Source organism: Callithrix jacchus, chromosome 10 (genome assembly GCF_049354715.1).
Source record: "Callithrix jacchus isolate 240 chromosome 10, calJac240_pri, whole genome shotgun sequence".
NCBI classification, from domain to species: Eukaryota; Metazoa; Chordata; class Mammalia; order Primates; family Cebidae; genus Callithrix; species Callithrix jacchus.
In genome coordinates, this window is record NC_133511.1 from 120,985,765 (window position 1) to 121,009,978 (window position 24,214).

A 24,214-nucleotide genomic window follows, 5' to 3' on the forward strand; every position below is an offset into this window, starting at 1 on the left:
GCACCTGGCCAGTCTCACCGATTTAAATATTATCTATGTGCTGACTGAACTGAAATATTTCTTTTTTTTTTTTTTTTGAGACAAGAGTTTCCCTCTTTGTCACCCAGGCTGGAGTGCAACGTGCAATGGCGCGATCTCGGCTCACCGCAACCTCTGCCTCCTGGGTTCAGGCAATTCTCCTGCCTCAGCCTCCTGAGTAGCTGGGACTACAGGCTGTGCCACCATGCTCAGCTAAGTTTGTATTTTTAGTAGAGATGGGGTTTCACCATGTTGACCAGGATGGTCTCGATCTCTTGACCGCATGATCCACCCGCCTCGGCCTCCCAAAGTGCTGGGATTACATACAGGCTTGAGCCACCGTGCCCGGCCTGCACTGAAATTTTTATCTCCAGCATGGACCCCTCTCCTGAGCTCCACTCTGACTATCCCACATCTCCACAAGAATGTCTAAAAAGCACTCAGACCTGACGTGGCCTAAACAGAGTTCCAGTCTTCCCTGTACTCAAGCCAGCTCCTTTCAAAGTCATCCATGTCTCCATTGAAGCCACTTCATTTTCCCAGCAGCTCGGGCTAAAAACTATGAAGATATCTTGGTTCTGCTCCTTCCCTCACACCCCACATCCAGTCTGCAAGTTCTGTAGGCTCTGCCTTCAATGCCCTTCTCCCACCTCCGCTGCTGGTCAGCCATGGAGGCTTCATCCCTTGTATTGATTATAGCAGTGGCCTGTGGACTGTCCTTCTTTTTTTTTCTTTGTTTTGAGACAGAGTCTCGCTTGGTTGCCCAGGCTGGAGTGCAGTGGTGGGGTCTCAGCTCACTGCAACCTCTGCCTCCCAGGTTCAAGCGATTCCCCTGCCTCAGCCTCCCAAGTAGCTGGGATTATAGGTGCCTGCCATCAGCTGGGCTAATTTTTGTATTTTCAGTAGAGATGGGATTTTACCATGTTGGCCAGGCTGGTCTGGAACCCCTGACCTCAAGTGATCCACCTGTCTCAGCCTCCCAAAGGGCAGGGATTAGAGACCTGAGCCACCACCACGCCTAGCCTAGACTCTGTCCTTCCTTTTGTTTTTTTTGGATCTGTTGCCAGGCTGGAGTGCAGTGGTGCAATCTCAGCTCACTGCAACTTCTGCCTCCCGGGTTCAAGTGATTCTCCTCAGCCTCTCAAGTACCTGGGATTACAGGTGCCTGCCACCATGCCTGGCTAATTTTTGTATTTTTAGTAGAGATAGGTTTTTACCATCTTGGCCAGGATCGTCTTGATCTCTTACCTCATGATCCATCTACCTCGGCCTCCCAAAATGCTGGGATTACAGGCCTGAGCCACCGGGACCGGACACTGCCTTTCCTTTGATCTTGTCCCTACATTCTCATCTCAACCCAGAAGCCAGGGTGTTTCTGGGACCCTCCTACCCCACAATCCCCTTCCCCCAGACATTCTCATTACTTGCTCCCTCACCTTTGGATTTTGACTCAAGTATCACCCCATTTTTGCCTTTCCTGAGCATCCTAGTTAAAACTATAAATTAGCCGGGCGCAGTGGCTCAAGCCTGTAATCCCAGCACTTTGGGAGGCCAAAGTGGGTGGATCACGAGGTTAAGAGATCGAGACCATCCTGGTCAACATGGTGAAACCTCATCTCTACTAAAAATACAAAAAATCAGCTGGGCACGGTGGCGCATGCCTGTAATCCCAGCTACTCAGGAGGCTGAGGCAGGAGAATTGCCTGAACCCAGGAGGCGGAGGTTGCGGTGAGCCAACATCGCGCCATTGCACTCCAGCCTGGGTAACAAGAGCAAAACTCCGTCTCAAAAAAAAAAAAACCCTATAAATTAACCTACCGAGAACCATCCCAGCAACCTGACTGTAGTTGGTCTTCCCTGGACATCATGAACCACACTGTCCAAACCTTCTTCACTCCCGCCAACACTGACCATCCCCACAAGGAGGAGCATGAGGTGGCTATGCTGGGGGCGCCCCACAACCCCGCTCCCCCAACATCCACCGTGATCCGCATCCACAGTGAGACCTCTGTGCCTGACCATGTCATCTGGTCCCTGTTGAACACCCTCTTCATGAACTCCTGCTGCCTGGGCTTCATAGTGTTCGCCTACTCTGTGAAGTCTAGGGACAGGAAGAGAGTTGGCGACCTGACCAGGACCCAGGCCTATGCCTCTACTGCCAAGTGCCTGAATGTCTGGGACCAGATTTTGGACATCATCATCAGCAGAATGCTCATCATGATCCCAGGATTGATCTTGCAAGTCTATCAATAGATCAAGAGGAATCATCCCGGCCAGGAGCTCTGCCCGTGACCTGTTTCCCACATACTCCACCTTCCATTCCTTGCCCTGCCCCCGAGCTGAGTCCTGTATCAGCCCTTTATCCTCACATACTTTTCTTTTTTTTTTCTTTTCTCGGTGCCATGACTCGGATCCTCACACACTTTTCTACAATGGTGTTTGATAAAGTGCACATGTTCCCAGAATAAAAAAACTATAAATCTCCTTTTTTTTTTTTTTTTCCGAGACAGTATCTGGCTTTGTTACCCAGGCTAGAGTTCAGTGGTGCGATCAGCCCACTGCAACAGTCACCTCCTGGGCTGAAGCAATCCTCCCACCTCAGCCTCCCAAGTAACTGGGACCACAAGTGCACACCACCATGCCTGGCTAATTTTGTGTGTGTGTGTGTGTGTGTGTGTGTGTGTATTCTTTTATAGACACAGGGTCTCACTCTGTTGCCCAGGCTGTCTTGAAGTCCTGAACTCAAGAAATCCACCTGTCTTAGCCTCCTAAAGTGTTGGGATTACAGGTGTGAGCCACTGTGCCAGTCCAAAACTATGAATCTTGACCTTCCCTGTCCTCTCTCTCTGCTTTCTCTTCCTTCTAGAGCCTGTATCATTTAACTTACTATGTATATTACCTATTTATTTCATCTATTACTGGTCTCCTTTTAGGATACAAGACTGGTGTCTATTCTGTTTTTTATTGTTTTCCTTGCTGCTTGGAACATACAGTAGGCACTGAATTTGCCCTGAGCACTAAAGTTGAAATAATGAGACTAAGCCCAGTGGCTCATGCCTGTAATCCTAGCACTTTGGGAGGTCAAAGTGTTTGAGCCCAGGAGTTTGAGACCAGCCTGGGTAACACAGTGAGACCCCATGTCAACAAAAAATAAATTTAAAAAAAATTTTAGCTGCATGTGCTAGTATATGTCTCTAGTCCTAGCTACTCAGGAGGCTGAGGTGAGAGGACTGCTTGAGCCCATGAGGTCGAGGCTGCAGTGAGCTGTGACTGCACTGGGTGACCAGGAGACCCTGTCCCTCTCTCTCTTTTAGCAGAGACGGGGGTTTCTCCATGTTGGTCAGGCTGGTCTTGAACTCCGGACCTCAGGTGATCCGCCCACCTCAGCCTCACAAAGTGCTGGGATTACAGGCATGAGCCATCGATCCTGGCCCTTTTTTTATTTTTATTTTTTTTAGAGACAGGGTCGGCCAGGCATGGTGGCTCACACCTGTAATCCCAGCTACTCGGGAGGCTGAGGTACGAGAATCGCTTGAACCCGGGAGGCGGAGTTTGCAATGACCTGAGATCGCGCCACTGCACTCCAGCCTGGGCAACAAGAGTGACATTCCATCTCAAAAAAAAAAAAGATGTAATGAGCAAAACCTGAAAAAGTCCATTAAACTTGAAGTGTTGGGCAGCATTTCTCTGATTTTCGTGTCTAAGACCCTACCTGGGGAGCACCAGGAAGTGAAGACTCTGGCTCCACCCCAGGAGATTCTGGGGTAGATCTCAGGGGTGTGCACACTGCGGAAGCGCCCCTGGCGGTTTGGATTCGGGTCGGGTGCGGGTCAATCCGGAGTGCTGGGGATGGGTTGAAATTAAAACTGTCAGGGATGCCTGGTGTCTCACCCTAACAGCACCATCCACTCTCTCCTAAACAGTGCTTACGTGACCGTCTCCCCTCTAAGCCGTGAGGTGTCGAGCTGCGATGGCACCTCTCTCCTCTCTGTGCCCCCTAGGCTCAGCACCGTGCAGGTGCAAGTTAATGTTTATTGAGAACGTGATGAATGGAAGGCGAATGCATGGTTAGAAGACGAGTGAATGAGTAACAGGACTCTGGTTAGAAAAGGAATTTGAAGAGTCAAGATCTGGAAGACGGGAAAGTTTCCAAAGACTTCCGCTGCGCGCAGGCGGGGGGGGCTCGGGAAGGGCAGGTACTTCACAGGTCGAGACGCGATTGGCCGCCTGGGAAGGTAGCTGTGCCATCGGCTGCTAAGCGCTGGCCTCAGGGGAGCTGCTGTCATTCAACCGGCCCCCAGCGGCGCTGCGGCTCGCGGCCGGGGTGAACGGCCAGGCCTGCGCCGCCGTTGCCATAGCTACAGACGCAAGCCGGCGAGGGGGCGGGCCCGGGGCGCCCGGCATTCCTGGCGCGACGCTCCTCCGCGCTCCCGCCTCCTGGTCGGAGACCCTCGGCCCGCCTCGCGGACGCTCCACCTGCGCGGCGGCTTCCCGCTCCCCCACCCCGGTCTGCGCCGGCGCGGTACCAAGGCGCGCGGGGGAGCTGCGAGGCGCATGCGCGGTGCGGAGCCCTCCGCTCTGCTGCTGTCGCTGCCGCTGCCTCTGCCGTCGCAGCCGTTGCCGTTACCGTCTCCCTGCCGGCAAGTGTGTGAAGAAGGAGCTAAGGGTCGCCGCCGCTGCCGCCGCCGCTATGGGGGTGAGTGAGGCTGAGGAGACGGGAGGTTCAGGGGCGCTCCTCGCTACCCTCACCCCCTTTGTTCTTAAACCCCCCCTCACGTGACCCCAACCCCCTCCAGCTTCACGTGACCCTTTGCCCCCATTTGACCCGACTCCCCGATTCTAAGGGTCCCCACGCTAGGCCTAGCCCGGGAATCCTCTGGAGAGCCTCTAGTCCGGGGCCCCACCCCCTCGCCGCCCCCAGCGTCACGCCAGCCCCTTCCTGCCTCGCGGACCCCTTACCGGCCTCCCCACCCCCGTCGCCAGCGCGGACCCTGCGATTAGCTTCCCGCTCCCCCGGGGTCACTCATCACCTGGCAGTCACCAGCTTCGCCGCTTTCACATCCGAGGTCAACCCTGGCTTGGAGGGAATTGAGGCCCAGAGGAAAGAAGGCGCCTAGCCAAGGTCACACTGGCTGGGGCGTCAGACCCCACTTTGAGTCAATCGAATCCCAGTCCACTGCACTTCCCGCTACTCGAGTCTCAGCGAAGCCAGTTCCCCTACACTGTGGGGAAACCTCTCCAGCAGGTTCCTGCTGCTCTTGATAAACACAGCCTTCCCTTCCCTTCCCATAGACTCCTGTCTTGACGCCTACTGGTTGCAGTGAAGTGGTTCTTAGGACCACTTGGGTTGTTAGGAGTTTGGGTAGTGCAGATGCTTTTGCAAGGGGAGGGCTGTGCAGGTGAGCCGAGAAGATGCGGGGAAGGCGGGGGCGGAGGCCGCGGATGGATATTGACCACCTGTTCCGGCCGGCAGCCTGGGGGTGCATTTTGGTTTACTTTCCCAGCATATAGGGTAGGGCAGAAGTTGTTTGCAAGTTTCTGTGCGTTCACCGTGCTAATTCTTAATTACAGCAGTATCAGTCACCCTCTTTAAAAGATAACGTCCTCCCTGGTGCTAGCTATATTAGTTTTTTTTTTTTTTTTTTGAGATGGAGTTTCGCTCTTGTTACCCAAGCTGGAGTGCAGTGGCGCGATCTCGGCTCACCGCAACCTCCGCCTCCTAGGTTCAAGCAATTCTCCCTGCCTCGGCCTCCCGAGTAGCTGGGACTACAGGCATGCGCCACCATGCCCAGCTAATTTTTTGTATTTTTTAGTAGAGACAGGGTTTCACCATGTTGACCAGGATGGTCTCGATCTCTTGATCTCGTGATCCACCCGCCTCGGCCTCCCAAAGTGCTGCGATTACAGGCTTGAGCCACCGCGCCCGGCCTAGTTTTTTTTTTGAGACCGAGTTTTGCTCTTGTCGCCCAGGCTGGAGTGCAATGGTGCGATCTTGGCTCACTGCAACCTCCTCCTGGGTTCAAGCGATTCTCCTGCCTCAGCCTTCCTAGCAGCTGGGATTACAGGCGCCTGCCACCACACCTGGTTAATTTTTGGATTTTTAGTAGAGACGAGGTGTCACCATGTTAGCCAGGCTGGTCTCGAACTCCTCAGAAGTCTACCCGCCTGGGCGTCCCAAAGTGCTGGGATTATAGGTGTGAGCCACCACGCCCATATGGAATTTCCATCACTTAAGGGAACCCTGACTTTGGAGGTACCTCAATTCCAGCTTCATCTTTGCTGCTGCCGGTATAATATTGTGCCAATGAGTTGGCCTTGATGTGTTTGTTTGTTTGTTTGTTTGAGACGGAGTTTCGCTCTTGTTACCCAGGCTGGAGTGCAATGGTGCGATCTCGGCTCACCGCAACCTCCGCCTCCTGAGTTCAGGCAATTCTCCTGCCTCAGCCTCCTGAGTAGCTGGGATTACAGGCACGCGCAACCACGCCCAGCTAATTTTTTGTATTTTTAGTAACGACGGGTTTCAGCTTGTTGACCAGGATGGTCTCGATCTCTTGACCCCGTGATCCACCCACCTCGGCCTCCCAAAGTGCTGGGATTACAGGCTTGAGCCACCACGCTTTGATGTGTTTTAATTTCCTCACCTGTGTGAGGGATGTGGGGATGCAGATACCTCCCCCTTAGGTTGGTAGTGAAGATTAAGTGAGATAATGGATGTGGATTACTAAGGAGGTGTCTCCTAAATAGTGGCTGTTATTTTTGCCTGTATCCTCAGCCTTCACTTTACTGATCTAAAATAGATTTGTGCTATTTTTAACTGTTGTTAACCTAGTTTTTTTCCCCTCCAATATTTGTCGACTGAACAAATCAACATATTAGACAAAAATAGTTGTCTATGTCAAAACAGTCATCATGTTTTACCAAAGATTTTTGGGTATTACATACTTCATATGTAGAAAACCAAGTCTAGAGATTTAGGCATATTTAACCTAGATTTTGGTGAAAGGTCCTAGATGCAGCCATTGTTGAAACTAAATGAAAACCGTGTCCCGGGTGTCGCTTAGTAACTGTCTAACCAGAAGCAGGCACTACGGATTCAGCAGAAAACAAGAAGTGTAACGTGACATTTTACTTCAACACTTCCTCATTGGTTGGGTCGAAATAGCAGGCCCTCCACTCCATTAGACAGGGTGAGGGAAAAAATAAGAAATATGCCCCAGAGATTCCGTGATCCTTGCTTCCTTTAGGGCCTCAATCTGATTACTTAAACTTTTTTTTTTTTTTTTTTTTTTGAGACGGAGTTTTGCTATTGTTACCCAGACTGGAGTGCAATGGCACGATCTCGGCTCACTGCAACCTCTGACTTCTGGGTTCAAGCAGTTCTCCTGCCTCAGCCTCCCATGTAGCTGGGACTACAGGAGGCCAAGGCAGGCAGATCACCAGGTCAGGAAATCGAGACCATCCTGGCTAACACAGTGCAACCCTGTCTCTACTAAAAATACAAAAAATCATCCAGGCATGGTGGCGGACTACTCCCAGTTACTTAGGAGGCTGAAGCAGGAGAATCGCTTGAACCCAGGAGGTGGAGGTTACAGTGAGCAGAGATCACACCACTGCACTCCAGCCTGGGTGACAGAGCAAGACTCCATCTCAAAAAAAAAAAGGCCAGGCGAGGTGGCTCATGCCTATAATCCCAGCACTTTGGGAGGCCGAGGTGGGTGGATCACGAGGTCAAGAGATCGAGACCATCCTGGTCAACGAGGTGAAATCCCGTCTCTACTAAAAATACAAAAATTAGCTGGGCATGGTGGTGTGCGCCCAAAGTGCTGGGATTACAGGCATGAGCCACCGAGCTCCGCTTATTACTTACGCTTTACAGATGTGTTTCTCACATCAGACCTACAAAGTCTCTTCTGGCCTAAAATTCACAGTAACAGAGACTTGAATTGTCCTCCCCGAAACAGCTGGAACGATCTCATCACCCTCATTCCACAACTGTGGGTGCTGGGGAGTCATCATTCCTTGTAGTCACCCTGTGGCAGAGGGCTGGGCTCCACTTGACAGCCTGGCCTCAGGCTGAGTGAGGCTTCAGATGGAGGCTTTCTCTTCAGTTGCCACACATGTGTCCTGGTCGCCACACATGTGTCGTCTTTCAGGAATTAGAATTTGCATTTCTCTTGCTTCACCAAAAACAGGTTCATTTTGGATACTGGATACTATATGAGATGGAGACATTGATACTGAAAACCTCAGAGATGCCGAATTCCTTTTCTGAAAGGTGCCTCCTCCTCCCATCTGGACATTTTTTTCTTTTTTTTCTATTTATTTATTTTTATTTTTGGAGACAAAGTTTTGCTCTTGTTGCCCAGGCTGGAGTGCGTGGCACAGTCTCAGCTCCCTGCAACTTCTGCCCCCCAGGTTCAAGCCGTTCTCCTGCCTCAGCCTCCCAAGTAGCTGGGATTATAGGCATCCGCCACCACATCCAACTAATTTTTTTGTATTTTTTGTAGAGATGAGGTTTCAGCATGTTGGCTAGGCTGGTCTTGACTTCCTGACCTCAGGTGATCCACTCGCCTTGGCCTCCCAAACTGCTGGGATTACAGGCATAAGCCACCTTTTTTCATTTGTCTTTATGACCTCTTACAGTCGTAGAACTGTGTGTGGACTTGCTTCTTCGATGGGAATAGTAAGGGGAGGAGTTTTGCACTGCACAGGAAAATATTTATAAAACCCTTTATAACAAAAAGTGCCATATAAACATAATTGTGACAAAGTGGAAGGAGCATGGACTTTAGGTTCAAATGTGGGTTTGAATCTTGGATGATTCATTCAGCAGCTATGATCTGAGTGCCTGCTGTTTGGTGAGCACTGGGTGAATATAGGCAGATAAAGTGGATCTACCCTTGCAGCATGGGGCAGAGTCGAGGGAGTGAGGAGGGAGTGGGAGGAAGAGCAGCTTCGAGAACTCTCCTCACCGGCTCTGTGTCCAGTCTCTGTGCCTCAGACTTCTCATCAAAGAAGTAGTCACACCTACCATGCTGGGTTGTGAAGATTAGATTGATCACCCTTATGGAAGCACCGGCAGAATGTCTGAGGGAGGTCCCTGTAAACAGAATCCCTTCCTGCAGCTGCTGGTGTAGGCATTGTGAGCCCCATTTTATGGATAAGAAAACTGTGAGTCAGAGAAATTTGGAGTAACTTGATGAAAAGAGCTCAAGTAACTTGCCCGAAGTCACATAGCTATTAAGGGAAAGAGCTGAGAATCAAATCCAAGTCTTTTGACTCAAAATCCTGCACTCTCTCTTTTTTTTTTTACAAAGCTCCCTTGGGAAAGACACTTAACCACAGTGAGCTTTACTGTTCATTGTGCTTATTTCTCATTTTAATTAGGAGCATTTTCTCGTGCCTTCATAGGACAGCCTCACCTCCATAAGGCAGGGGCAAAGCTATTTGGAATAGTAGGAGACCACTTTTCCTAGTGTGGCCCCTCCCTGCGGTCTGCCCAGCTGGCTGCACCCTGCCTCATGCCCCGTGGGCAGGCGGTGGAGCACATAAGGGGTTCTTGAGTTACCGCAGTCTCAGGTCATGGCAGCCCCAGGCCTTGCTTTGAGGATTGCCTAGCTTGCCAGGTCTGCATGAATGAGCCTACAGATCTCCTGGAGGCCAGACTGGCCCTCCTGCTGCTTGTGCTTAGGAATTACTTCTCATACTTAGAAATGAGATAGAGGGAACCCAGGCTTCAGTGCTTTCTGAGTTCTGGGCGTCACCCTTGCCCTCCAGCACCTTTGGTCCTTGAGCCCTGTATTGTGGTAAGAGAGCAAGCATGTAGGGTAAAGGAAGGGAACTTGTACCCACTCTGAAGGTGTGCTGGCTCCTAATCTGCCCTTACAGCTCCAAGAGGTCAGCATTTGCACCCGCATCTTCATGGAGATGGAGTTGCTTTCACAAGTCATTCTAGGGGTGGCAGGAAGAGCATAGGCCCGGTCTGATTGATGCCAAAGCTCATGCTCTTCTGCCCCATGGTGCAGCCCTGGAGACCTTCTATCCGAGGCTTCTCTGTTCCATCTCTGCCTCGGTGCTGAGGGTAGGGCCTGTACCGGCACTGTATTGGCACGCTGTTAACAAACCAGCTAGGCAATGAGAAAGGAGTTGCCAAGTGTTTGCTGAGGGCTCCTGAAGCCCAGGTGTTATCTTGGCAGGGTGCAAGAATCTTTGTTGATGATGGAGTGGAAGTCCACTCTGCAGGATGTGGGTGCCTCAGTAGGAGACAGTGTGTAACAAGCATGAGCTGCAGTCCATCCTGGGACTGAGTCTCCCTCTGCCCCTCTTCACTGCACAACTCTTGAGTGGTCAAATTGTCCCTTCAAGCCTCAGTTTCCTATTGTGTAAAGGGAGGTGATAGTTTCTGCCCTGAGAATTGAAACACATAACGTAGGCTGGGCGGTGTGGTGCCTCACGCCGGTAATCCCAGCACTTTGGGAGGCCAAAACAGGAGGATTGCTTGAGCCCAGGAGTTTGAGACCAGCCTGGGCAACATAGTGAGACTCCCCCTATCTCTCAAAAAATAAAAAGAAACATAATGTTTATAAAAGCACTTTGCAAGCTGTATCTCGTTGTTGTCTTGAAACCCACATTTCCAGAGAAAAAGATAAATACTCTAAGCCTATCCATGGTAGAGGGAGGATGGTTCTGTCCCAGGAGTCCAGCCTTATGCAGACAGCCCATTCTCTGGTTTGTTCCTTCCTCTAAGGAGGTAAGACAGGAGATCTTGCCTGTGTTCCACACAACGCTCAGCCATGAGATGATTAGTAACTGGTGTTGGTAGAGTTTGTGCCTATGAGAGCAATCCCTGTAAGTTCCTGGTGAGTTCTTTCTTGGCTGATTAAAGCAGGAGGTAAACTGTCATTCTTTGGAAAATCGAGGGTAGAATTGATTCTGAGAACTTCCCCAGCAGCTGGTTTTTCAACTCATGCAGAAGAGTTAATCCCTCTGAGTGTCCTTTCCTGGGGCCAGTCTGTGTTAGGGCTAGATGTAATTGGGGGTTATCAAACCTCTAAAAAGAGCTTGGGGAAAGGAGGGGTAGGAGGTGTCAAAAGAGGCTGCTCTATTGGTAAAAAGCAGAGCCAGCTTACCAGTGCCTTTGGAGTGCCTTCTGGGGACTGGCTGGGTGGCATGGGCCCTCTGTGCTCTCAGGTTGCCTGCGGGAGAGAGAATGAGAACGGCTGTTTATTGAACACATATCCTATTGACCCTCATGGGGATCCTCACTCATCAGGCCATGGGAGGAGGCTTGAAGTGCTGTGTCTTGTCCTAATACTGCGGGGGCGTGGAGAGCAGGAAGAGGCTTTGATGGCTCCCACCTGAGCAGCTGGATTACTTGAGGTCAGGAGTTCGAGACCAGCCTGGCCAACATGGTGAAACCCTGTCTACTAAAAATACAAAAATTAGGCCAGACGCGGTAGTTCACACCTTTAATCCCGGCAATTTGGGAGGCCAAGGTGGGTGGACCACCTGAGGTCAGGAGATCAAGACCAGCCTGACCAACATGGTGAAATCTGTCTATATTAAAAAAAAAACAACAACAACAGATAAAAGAAGCCGGGCACAGTGGCTCACGCCTGTAATCCCAGCACTTTGGGAGGCTGAGGCGGGTGGATCACTAGGTCAAGAGATCAAAACCATTCTGGCCAACATGGTGAAACCCCGTCTTTAAAAAAAAAATTAGCAGGGCGTGGTGGTACATGCCTGTAATCCCAGCTACTCGAGAGGCTGAGGCAGGAAAATCCCTTGAACCCGGAGGCAGAGGCTGCAGTGAGCCTAGATCATGCCACTGTATTCCAGCCTGGGCAATAGAATGAGACTCCATCTCAAAATATATATATATATAAAGGAGGCTTTCTTCAGTGCGCCTGAAGAAAGAAAGAAAAAAAAGGAGGCTTTAGATGAAGTCTGCCAGACTTCAGAGCCTGGCTCTTGCCCTGTGTTACCCAGCTTTTCACAATAGGGTGAGCAGGTCTTAGGCCTGAGAGAATCCCGCCTTGGCCTCAAACCAGGACCTGCTCTAGAAACAGCTGTGGGTGATTTGCCGTTCTCTGCTCTGTGCCAGGAGAATCCCCCTTTGCTGCTCCTCTGCTGCGAGCTGCTGACTGCCTGCAACTTCGTCTTGCTGACCACGTGTCACCTCTGTCCTGAGGTGAACCCCTTGGGCCCCTGTCCTCAGCCCTTTGGCTAGCATATAGTGTGCCTGCCACTCATTGGCCTTAACTGAGCAGGGCTTCTCGGAATGGCTATGTGTCTTAGAGTCAGAAGATGGCCCCCACTTTAATGAGACCCCACTCCCACAGGAGCTGTGGCCGACCAGATCTTTGTCTCCCAAAGCCAGAAGACACTGAAAAGGGTTTGAATGAACTTACACTTAGGAACAGCCTCAGCGACTCCCTCAGATGCCGCATCCTCCCTGAGGCAGTCTTCAGTGTGCCTAGAGTTGGATGTTCCCTCTTCAGTGAGTGAATGTTTACTAGGCGCCTGCTGGGGACTGGCCTGCTGCAGCCACTGTCTGCTGTCTCACTGGTCCCCACAGTGTCTGTGTCAGGAGGGCCACTGCTCTTCCTGAGGGGAAGCTGAGAAGTCTGGTGACCTCTGAGGACTTCCTGCTACCAAGTGACCTTGTTGGGTCTTCCCCGGCCCTCCAAATGTGTGGCAGCCGAGGTGGGAAGTTTCTTGCTGCTGGGCCAGGCCTGTGGATGCAGGGCCCTTTGGTTCCTCAAAGGGAAAATCAGTGTTTGATTGGCCACAGCCCTTCAAGCTAACGTTGCTTTTCCCTGTTGCAGAGAAAGTCAAGCAAAGCCAAGGAGAAGAAGCAGAAGCGGTTGGAGGAGCGAGCAGCCATGGATGCCGTTTGTGCCAAAGTGGACGCTGCCAACAGGGTGACTCTCCCTTTCTTCCCAGTCCTTGCCTCCTGGGACTTCCACTTGGTTTATGATTTGGCCTATTTTGTCGCCACCCTGTGGCAGAATTGTGACACTACCCACCCACACCTCTGCCTCCTTGCTGTTCAGAAAACTGAGCTCATACCTGTGTGTTGGGAGGAGGCGCCAGCAGTTGGCCCAGGTGTTTAGGAAAATGTGGATTCCAGTGAAGCAGCTGCCTCCCTGTGGATCTTCTTCCTTATGGATAGAGGAGGATCTAGATAATTTTAAAAAATCTTTTTATGAGAGAGTGTTTCACTCTGTCATTCAGCTGAAATGCAGTGGCACGATCTTTGCTCACTTCAGCCTTGCAACCTCTGCCGCCTGGGCCCAAGTGATCCTCCCACCTCAGCCTCTCAGCTAGCTGGGACTACAGATGCCTGCCACCACACCTGGCCCATTTTTGTAGAGATGGGGTTTGGCCATGTTGCCCAGGATGGTCTTGAACTCCTGAGCTCAAGCATTTCACCTGCCTTAGCCTCCCAAAGTGCTGGGATTACAGGCATGAGCCACAGTGCCCAGCCCCTGCCTCATTTAGTATCCCATTTTTTGGTTATTCTTTTAGCCCACTCATAGTAAACACTCCACATTTATAAGGGTGTGGCTCAGGGACATGATTTTCCATCTGGAGTTTTAAGCAGGTGAAGGCAGTGGAGGCTTTTAAGAAGTGTGCAGGCAGATCAGATGGCCTCTCTGCTTTGGGTTAGCTGTGTTCTGAGCAGGTAGTATGCCCACAGGCCAATGAACAGGTGATGCCAAACTTAACTCTCCTGGGCTTCCCCACCAAAGCCTTCCTCGCACATGTGACTTCAGAGCCAGGCAGATGGAGGGTCTGTAAGGCTGCAGCTAGTCTCCCGTTGTGGGTCCCCACAGCGTCCCACTCCAAGACAATAGCTCTTGGGACAGGGCCTGCACCTCTGCCACACGTGTCTGTGCTAGTCCTCTTTTCTTTCCCTCCACAGCTCGGAGACCCTCTGGAAGCTTTCCCAGTGTTCAAGAAATATGATAGAAATGGGTGAGTCATATTGAGCATTACCAACTGCTGTCTGCTTGAGTATCTTCAGGAATTCCCCTTCCAGAGTGGGCTTCCTCAGACCCACATTTTCTTTCTTCTTCATATTATGAAAAAGCAGAAACTGGCTTATCCCCCAGGTAGGGTGACAGGAATCCATAAATGAGCAAAGATTGCTCTTAATCTCAAAGATGTCTTTTTGTTTTTGTTGTCTTTGGTTGTTTTTTTTGTTTTTTTTGAGATAGAGTTTAGCTCTTGTTGCCCAGGCTGGAGTGCAATGGCGTGATCTCAGCTCACTGCAACCTCTACCTCCCAGGTTCAAGCGATTCTCCTGCCTCAGTCTCCTGAGTACCTGGGATTACAGGCACCACCACGCCCAACTAATTTTGTATTTTTAGTAGAGACGGAGTTTCTCCATGTTGGTCAGGCTGATCTCAAACTCCCAACCTCAGGTGATCCGCCCGCCTCGGCCTCCCAGAGTGCTGGGATCACAGGCATGAGCCACCACGCCCAGCCTGATGTCTTGTTAGATAAATATATGTGTGTGTGTGTGTGTGTGTGTATGTGTGTGTGTATGTGTGTGTATTTGCCACTCTACACGTAACATCTTTGACCATAGAGATAAATATTTATTTATTTTTTGAGATGGAAGCTTGCTCTGTCACCTAGGCTGGAGAGTAGTGATGTGATCTCAGCTCACTGCAGTCTCCATCTCCTTGGTTCAGCGATTCTCCTGCCTCGGCTTCCTGAGTCGTTGGGATTACAGGTGCATGCCACCACACCCAGCTAATTTTTGTATTTTTATTAGAGACAGGGTTTCACCATCTTGGACAAGTGGGTCTTGAACTCCTGACCTTGTGATATACTCACCTCGGCCTTCCTAAGTGCTGGGATTACAGGTGTGAGCCACTGCACTTGGCTAAATTTAGTATTTTTAATAGAGATGGGGTTTCACTGTGTTGGCCAGGCTGGTCTTGAACTCCTGGCCTCAAGTGATCCACCTGCCTCAGCCTTCCAAAGTGCTGGGATTACAGGCATGAGTACCGTGCCTGGCCTAATGTCTCTTTAGTACTGATGATTCTCTCTTTACAAAGAATTATTGAGCTGAAGCAAACTTGGAAAATTATCTAGGCTGACACTCACATTTAACTCATGGGAAACTGAGGCTCAGAGAAGTCAAATGAGCTTTCTGAGTTTATGGAGTTTCCCTCTGACAGCTGAGGGGTCTTTTAATTTCCAATCTAGTGATCTTTCCCTGAGTATATAGTATAATTGTTAAAAGCCACTTACTGGCTATTTGGCCCTGAGCAAATTACTTTTTCTCATATATATATATATATATATATATATATATATACACACACACACGTATAAATTTTGGTCTCACTACATTGCCTAGGCTGGTCTCAAACTCCTGTCCTCAAGTGATTCCCCCACCTAAAGTGCTGCACCTAGCAGACCCTCAACAAATTACTTAACCTCTCTGTTCCTCAGTTTTCTGGTAAAAAATGGGCCTAGGCCAGATGTGGTGGCTCACACCTATAATCCCAGAACTTTGGGAGGCTGAGGTTGGGAAGATCATTTGTGCTTAGGAATCTAAGACCAGCCCTGGCAGCATAGGAAGACCCTGTCTCTACAAAAAAAAAATTTTTTTTAATTAGCTGGGCATGGTGGCACATGCCTGTAGTCCCAGCTACTGAGGAGGCTGATGTGGGAGAATTGCTTGAGCCTGGGAGATGGAGGCTGCAGTCAGCCGTGGTGGCACCATTGCACTCTAGTCTGGGTGACAGCAAGATGCTGTCTAAAAACAAATCCAACAATGGTTCTAATAATAGTACCTCTCTCATGGAGTGTCAGGAGGATAAGATGCAGAGTGTTAGTTCCTGCAGCATAATGAAAACTAGATAAGTGTTTGCTGTTATTTTATTTTGGATTGGGGGGTACATGTACAGATATCTTGTGTAATAGTGGGGTTGGGTATCTAGTGTCCCATCACCCAAATAGTGACCATTGTACCCAGTAGGTCAGCTTTCACCCCTAACCCTGTTTGCTGTTATTATTGCTGATCCAGTTAACTACAGGCCATGGATTGAAAGCTTCCTCACCTTTTTTTTGTCCTTTTGGTATCTAAAATAGGAGGCATAATCTGCCTTAGTTGAAATGCTGTTGATGAGTTGTGCTTCCAGAATATAACATCTTGGCTTGGGGATGAACAAGGGCTGTGGCTTCTCTGTGCTGGGGGTTGGATTATAGCTGGCTTGCTTATTAACTCTATTTGGAGAAGTCGCTCATACTCTTCAAGCCTTATTTTCTTACCTGTCAGATAGGATTATGCCAAACTTGCAAGGTTGTTTTAAGAAGGAAACAGAATATATTCGGCTCAGTAAGTAACAGCTGGTATGGGTATTGTTTTTTTTTTTGAGGTGGAGTCTCACTCTGTGCCTAAGCTGGAGTGCAGTGGTGCAGTCTTGGCTCATTACAGCCTCTGCCTCTTGGGTTCCAGCAGTTCCCCTGCATTAGCCTCCTGAGTAGCTGGGACTATAGACACTATCATGCTGGGCTAATATTTGTATTTTTAGTAAAGATGGGGTTTCACCATGTTGGCCAGGCTGGTCTTGAACTCCTGACCTCGAGTTATCCATCCACGTTGGCCTCCCAAAGTGCCAGGATGGCAGGTGTGAGCCACCGCTCCTGGTCTCTGAAAAGTCTTTTGACATGCTTTAGAGATCCCATATTGTGATGTCTCTTAGTGTTTCCATATTTCACATTCCCACCGACTTCCAGAAATGTGTTAGCTCCAAAACAGGCGTTGCCAGCCAACTCTGGGCTCCTCTGGTGCCTTGAATTTTGTGTGATTCCTGTAGCTGTGATCTTACTTTCATGTTCTTTTTTTTTTTTTTTTTGAGACGGTGTTTCGCTCTTGTTACCCAGGCTGGAGCGCAATGGCGTGATCTCAGCTCACCGCAACCCCCGCCTCCTGGGTTCAGGCAATTCTCCTGCCTCAGCCTCCGGAGTAGCTGGGATTACAGGCACGCGCCATCGTGCCCAGCTAATTTTTTTGTATTTTTAGTAGAGACAGGGTTTCACCTTGTTGACCAGGATGGTCTCGATCTCTTGACCTCGTGATCCACCATCTCGGCCTCCCAAAGTGCTGGAATTACAGTCATGAGCTACCATGCCCGGCCGATATGGGAGCTTTTTAAAGGCTTAGCGTTTGCTGACTCTAGTCCTTTCAGAGTGTAGTGCTATCTAGAGAATGTGATTTCACAGATTGGTCAAGGAGTTTAACTGCTTTTTACTTAAATTTCATTTAGAAACAGATACCTTAACATCTGTGGCATTTGTGGATTTAGAAAAATAGTGTTGTACTGGAGCCTGCTTCACTCCGTTTTTTTTGTTTGTTTGTTCACTCTTGTTGTCCAGGCCGGAGTGCAGTGATGATCTCAGCTCACTGCAACCTCTGCCTCCCAGGTTCAAGCGATTCTCCTGCCTCAACCTCCTGAGTAGCTGGGATTACAGGCATGTGCCACCATGCCCAGCTGATTTTGTATTTTTAGTAGAGACGGGGTTTCACCATGTTGGCCAGCTTCTGGCCTCAGGTGATCCACATGCCTCGGCCTCCCAAAGTGCTAGGATTACAGGTGTGAGCCACCATGTCAACCTCACCCTGTTGATTAGCTGAGAGTATCCCCCTTCCTCAGATGAAGCAGACAGGACTCCTGGCATGGGTGGGCGGGTTTGGGGTGTGTTGAATTATAGTCTTCTTGAAGGACCTTGGGTCACCCAGGGGTTTTGAAGGCGAGATTGGTAGATAAGAGGAAAGGGGTCCCATGGGAGTACAGTGAGGAGTCAGTTCAGAAATTACAGCAACAGGAAAAATGCCTAAGGGCAGGAACGAAATAACAGAAGACATGAGTGTTTATAGCAAAGTACAGAAGAGACAGAAAAGGTGGGAAAAGAATAAAGAGGTAGCAGAGAGAGACAAGAAGTTTACAAAGTGCCGAGGCAGATAAGGACATCCTGGGGAGGCAGGAGGCAGGCCTTGTGGTGGGGGGTGGGCTTCGTGGCCACAATTCTTAATCTCAGCCTGAAAGACTTCGTTCCTGCAAGGCACCTTCTCTGGTCATGCTGGGGAAGGTACAGGGTTGGCTCTTCTCTGTAGATAACAGAGACCAGGCCCTCTTCCCTGGAGCCTTTGAGTGGGGAACAGCAGTGTCCTGGCAGGAGCACTGTAACCCATTCAAGCACCACCTGTTCTTCTCAGGTTGAATGTCTCCATTGAATGTAAGCGAGTGTCTGGACTAGACCCTGCCACCGTGGACTGGGCCTTCGACCTGACCAAAATGAATATGCAAACCATGTAAGCGTATCCTGGTGAGGGAGCCTAGTTCCTCTCGCCTTCCCTGTCTGACTGCTCCCAAATTCCCCAGGTATGAGCAGAGCGAGTGGGGCTGGAAGGACCGAGAGAAACGGGAGGAAATGACAGATGACCGAGCCTGGTACCTCATTGCTTGGGAAAACAGTTCCGTCCCTGTTGCCTTTTCTCACTTCCGGTTTGACGTGGAGTGCGGGGATGAAGTCCTGTACTGGTAGGAGCCATGGCTTGGGGGAGGTCAGGGAGAGAGACCCTGGTGAATCCAGGCACTCACTCCAGCCTACCTAGGTCTGTGGGCTGCCAGGAACTGCAAGCTCCTCTGCCAGCCCTTACAGCCTCCTCATGCTCATCCTGCAAGCTCACCTCTCTGCTTTCTTCACCTAGCTATGAAGTGCAGTTGGAAAGCAAGGTGCGGCGGAAAGGCCTGGGGAAGTTCCTCATACAGATCCTGCAGCTCATGGCCAACAGGTAAGGCCCCTGCTTCTTAGGAGGCCCGTGCAGCACTCAGTTGCAGGGAGCTGTCACTGAGGCACTTGCTATTCTTTGAGCTTCGTTGGAGGGCCAGGCTCCTAGGCATGTTTTGTGAGAAAGGTGTCTTAGAACCCTCTCAGTAAGACACTCCCTGCCTTGTTATGACTCCAGATTTTGTATGTTCACCTCAGCAAAGAAAAATCTTTTGAGTTCCTAAGCTGTGCCACATTCTGTACCTAAGTAATGGGGCTACAGAGGGAAAGTGGGAAAGATCCCTACTCTGGAAGAAGCCAGTCTGGTCAGGGCTGATGCTTCTGCAGTCTCATCAACCTGTGAAGGAGGGAAGCAATGAGTGCTATGGGGGTCCAAGACCTCTGGAGGCTAGAGGCCAAGTTCAGGAACACTTCTTTGGGTGAAAGGGAGGTAAGAGAGACAGAAAAGAAAGGAAGCATGACCTTAGTCTCTGTTTTTCCTGTTTTTTTTTTTCCGAGACAGTCTCACACTCTGTCACCTAGGCTACAGTGCAGTGGTGTGATCATATCTCACTGTAGCCTCTACCTCTGAGCCTCAAGCAGTCCTCTGGCCTCAGCCTCCAGAGCAGCTGGGACTATAGGCATATGCCACCATACTGGGCTAATTTTTTAAATTTTTAAAATGTTTTGTAGAGACAGAGTCCAACACTGTTGTCCAGTCTGGTCTCCCAACTACTGGGCTCAAGTGATCTTCCCACCTCAGCCTCCCAAAGTGCTGGGATTACAGGTGCAAGCCACCACGCCTGGCCATGTTTCTCTTTCTAAAAGGTGCTTGCTCTGCTTTCTTCCAGCACACAGATGAAGAAGGTTATGTTAACAGTATTTAAACACAATCATGGCGCCTACCAGTTCTTCAGAGAAGCGTTGCAGTAAGGAGCTGGGTGTGGGTCCTTCTGGGTGGTAGGTGGGCCTGCTGAGGACCATTTTTCTGGTCCTGGCCCCCACTCATCCTGATACCTGAGCTCACAGTCCAGTGGCATGGGGGTTCAGGTTTGGGGAGATGGTATGGTAGTGCCCTCTGACTTGGTCCCCTGCCCTCCTCCTGCACCTTCATCCAAGGGCCTTATCGGTGTGGCTAGTAGAAGAGTCCTCGGGCCAGGGAGGAAGGCATATTCAGCTCCCTGCCACCAACTCTTCTCTCCTGCCTGCCTTGCAGATTTGAAATTGATGACTCTTCCCCCAGCATGTCCGGTTGCTGTGGGGAGGATTGCTCCTATGAGATCCTGAGCCGGAGGACCAAGTTTGGGGACAGCCAACACTCCCACGCGGGTGGGCACTGTGGTGGCTGCTGCCACTGAACTCTCAGAGCCACTTGCAAGTCACAGTGCTCTCTCCTAAGGCCTTTCCTCTTTCCTGGTCTCACCGTTTGCCAGGTGCCCTCAGAGCTGTAGCCTCCCCAGCCCTGCATGTGCCAGGCTGCAGCCTGAGAGCACAGAATCCTGGAGAGAAGTGGTATGAGCTGCTGCTCCTCCTCTCCTAGGAGACCAGAGTGCCAGGAGGGAATGAAGGGGAGAGGGAGGAGTGGGTGGGCCTGACTGTGAAGCTCATCCTCCACGGCGGCTGCCTCCTCACTTGGCTCCTGGGCCCTGCAGTGGAAGTTCTCCCACCACTGCAGCCCCTAGATTCCTGGCACCGTCCCTGCTCCCATACACACACACTTGGACAAATGGAATGTTTATGCCCACCTTTATGAAAGTTCTGGAGTCCTGGGTCTAGGGTTTGCTGATCCCCAAAGAGGAACACACTGGTTATAAGATCTGGGCATACAGGGAGGCTTCAGAGAGACTCACGCTTTCACAGATGGAATGCTCCTATGGAGACCATGGGAAGATCTTTTGTGCCAAGACGCAGGGAAGTGAAGAAAGCTCTTTCCAGCTGTTTTTATGGATTCACGGAGTGGGCTCATGTTGGGACCAGCTGACTCGAGGAAGACTGCTTCTCTCCATCGCTGTCAGTGAGAGAGCCTGAAAGGACCAGGAATGAGGTGTTCTGTGGGGCCCGCTGTGGGGATGATCTTCTCTAGGCTCCTGGACTTGGCTGCATTCTGAGCTTAACCTCCGGCTGCTTTCTGAGCTTAACCTCCTGGTCTCATGTCAGTCACTTGAGCTTTTGATTCATAGAAGAAAGCCAGAGGTTCTGCTTGTTCATGTCTGCCAGCCCTCACCGTTATTTCTCCTCTGCCTCTCGCCTCTACCCTAGATACCTCTGTTCTTAGTCTTAAGGGGAGAATAACATCAGGGAGCCCCTTGTCATTCCCAGAAGGACTTCTCTTTCCTCCAATAGTTAACTCCATTTCTTGTCTTCTCTTGGTGCTGATCGCTCTCTAAGGGTAGGGCATCCCTCCCTGTGGCCACTCGCCCTCTTCAGAGAGCCCCCAGCCAGCAGCAGGCCCCTCTGCCTGCACTCCTCAGCCTTGCCCCTCACTGCCTCAGTGAGGCACTAGTGCCACTGCCATGGCCTAGCCGGGCCATAGCTCAGCTGCAGCAGGAATGCCTCTCAGTGGCCAAAACAGCTGCTTTTGTCTCTGGTGTTACCCTGTGGCAACAGGCTGGAGCAGGGGAAGGAGAAAGCCTTCTCTTCTCTTACAGAATAGAGAGGATGCAGGCTCAGAGCTAATGCTCATCCTGATCTCCAGGCCTTGTTCCTCTTCCAGGAAAGAAAAACCAAATCCTGGCCGGGCGCAGTGGCTCACGCCTGTAATCCCAGCACTTTGGGAGGCCGAGGTGGGCGGATCACGAGGTCAAGGGATCGAGACTATCCTGGCCAACATGGTGAAACCCCATCTCTACTAAAAGTACAAAAAATTAGCCGGGCATGGTGGTGCATGCCTGTTGTCCCAGCTACTCGGGAGGCTGAGGCAGGAGAATTGCTTGAAACCGGAAAACGGAAGTTGCAGTGAGCCAGGATCGTGCCACTGCACTCCAGCCTGGCAACAGAGCAAGACTCTGTCTCAAAAAAAAAAAAAAAAAAAAACAAATCCTTATCCAGGAAAAAGCACCTAGCAGCTCCCCTTGGACATCCCTGAGCTCTGCTTTGGGGAGTATCATAAAGGTTCTAGCCTTCGTGAAGTTGCTCCTGTGGAGGTCTGTTGGTCCCTCTGACCTCAGCATCTGCTCACACCCGACCCTATGCCCGACTCCGGCAGTCTGTCCTGGCAGATCTCCTAAGTGGTCCTTGCTTCGCACAGGAGCCTCTGTGCACAGGGCCTCCCTCACCCAGCCTGGCCCTTCTGCTGAGCACTCTGCGCTGCTCTTGATTGGCAGCAGTGGGACTGGGCACTCCTAAGAGAGTTGCCTTGTGGCATTACACTGGAATAAGTCTGCCTCTGCCTCACCCTGCTGGCTCCTGGGGCTTTCACCCCAGGGAGAGTTGACATTGCTGGAGGGTTTGGTGGATTCCTAAGAACCATGAAATCACAGGAGCATGTTTAGGAAGACATTTTTCTCTGGTCCCTGTCTCACAAAGGACACATATGATTAAATATTTATTGTCTTAGATCATGGATTCCTGATCCTTCTCCCTCAGGGGGATCGAAAGGAACCCTCTGTAGTCATCCCATGTAAGGTGAGTTCGGTGTACATTGTCTCTTTCCAGTCACTGGATGCATGGCACCAGCTGGACAATGGTGCTTGGTGCCATGCCTTGCTTACCTCAGTCTCTGCAAGCCATGTCCCAAGGCTTCCTCAGGAGATCGGGGCTGGGGTGGGAGAGGCACTGAGACCCGCAATCACCCTTGGTGTTGAGCCTATTCGTTTCCAAAACATCTGTCTTTTCTCCAGTTCCCCTAGGTCTTGGTTTTGAGAAACAGCAGGCATGGCTGGTCGCGGTGGCTCACGCCTGTAATCCCAGAACTTTGGGGAGTCTGAGGCAGGTGGATCACCTGAGGTCAGGAGTTCAAGACCAGCCTGGTCAACATGGCAAAATCCCATCTCTACTAAAAATACAAAAATTAGCTGGTTGTGGTGGTGGACGCCTATAATCTCAGCTTCTTGGGAGGCTGAGGCAGGAGAACCACCTGAACCTGAGAGGCAGAGGTGGCGGTGAGCCAAAATCACACCATTGCTATCCAGCCTGACAGTGAGACTTTGTCTCAAAAAACAACAAAGAGAAACGTAACAGCCGTTTTGTACCAGGCTTTTTGTTGTTGTTTTTTGTTTGGAGCATGTTAAGATACTTTTTTAAGATTTTTAAATTTTGTTATATCCATCCTAATTTTTGTTGATGACAAATGTGTATAGGACATGTAAATGGTTCTTTTTAACCCCTTCTGTTTTTTTTTAAGAGGAAATTTTTTTTCCCTTTAGCAGCTTGTTATCACTGGAATCAAAGGGAAAAAGTGATCTCTTTTTGCATTGCTTGTATTTGTACGTCACAAATAAAAGACACTTTGTTCAGCTGCTGAGATGGCTTCCTGATGCTGGGACACTGTGGGCAACGTGGACCCGGGAAGCCCTAGGCCCTGAGCCTGTCCCAGCATTGGCCCCGAGTCTTGGGAGATGCGTGGCTATGATGGCCCGATACCCTGCCCTGTGAAGAAGCCCCAGGCTGGAGAAAACCTCAGGGTGTCTGGGGCAAGCAGCCAGAGGTGGGGACAGACCAGATGTATGTGTGTGCTGCTTCCCAGAAGTTCCGAGTGTGGGCAGAGGTGTTCTGAAGGGCGCTTGGTGTGCATCCTGGAGAAAAAGTCCCAAGCTAGGGCTTGGGACATTTAACATCTGTCCAAGCATAAATTCCAGTGCCTGTGTGTGGGAGGTCAATAGACGAGAGTGCTGCTTTCCTCTTCAGCATTATTGGGTTACTCAAAATATTCATCTCTCTTTTTTTTGTTAGAGTTGGGGTTTCACCACATTGGCCAGGCTGATCTGGAACTCCTGACCTCAGGTGATCCACCCACCTCAACCTCCCAAAGTGCTGGGATTACAGGTATGAGCCACCTCGCCTGGCCAAAATATTATTTGTCTCTTAAAACTCCTGCCCTCTTCCCTCCATTCACAGAAGACAAAGGCTTCAAAGAAGGGCAGCTCACGTCAGGCCTGCCAGAGCAGGAGAGTTATGAGCTAGGGGAGGCTCTGACCCCCCTGATGTGACAGATGGAGTTGTGCAGCTTGTTCCCCAGACAGGGATCCTGCCAGGTCCTGGTCCGGGGAGCTGGATCTCGGAAGTACTTTCTGTGGCCAGTGGAGGGCCTACCCTGCTATACTCTGCTTGGCGGTCTGCATCTGCTGGAGCAAAGAGTGGGAGACCCTGATCCACACGGAGCGTTTTGGCCCTGGCAGATTAAGCATCTGGGGAAAGGAGCCAGGATCACACCTGTCCTGTGGGTACCAGCCATGGCATGTTG

General features: G+C 50.6%; 1 protein-coding gene across 3 annotated transcripts; it reads left to right on the top strand.

The window, feature by feature from the left end:
* The first annotated feature begins 4,572 nt into the window (after positions 1–4,572).
* On the top strand, positions 4,573–23,267 carry NAA40 (N-alpha-acetyltransferase 40, NatD catalytic subunit). Of its 3 annotated transcripts, XM_078341255.1 has the most exons (10): positions 4,573–4,714; positions 12,122–12,208; positions 12,360–12,517; positions 12,846–12,941; positions 13,946–13,998; positions 18,260–18,355; positions 18,426–18,584; positions 18,755–18,838; positions 19,665–19,742; positions 20,030–23,267. In XM_078341255.1, exons 3-10 carry the CDS (start codon positions 12,419–12,421, stop codon positions 20,169–20,171), a joined length of 807 nt encoding a protein of 268 aa, XP_078197381.1. In that variant the 5' UTR covers positions 4,573–4,714; positions 12,122–12,208; positions 12,360–12,418; the 3' UTR covers positions 20,172–23,267. The 3 variants fall into 3 exon arrangements, with proteins under 3 accessions (XP_078197381.1, XP_035118964.1, XP_009006629.1); XM_035263073.3 differs by lacking the exon at positions 12,360–12,517; XM_009008381.5 differs by lacking the exons at positions 12,122–12,208; positions 12,360–12,517.
* The last annotated feature ends 947 nt before the right edge of the window (positions 23,268–24,214 follow it).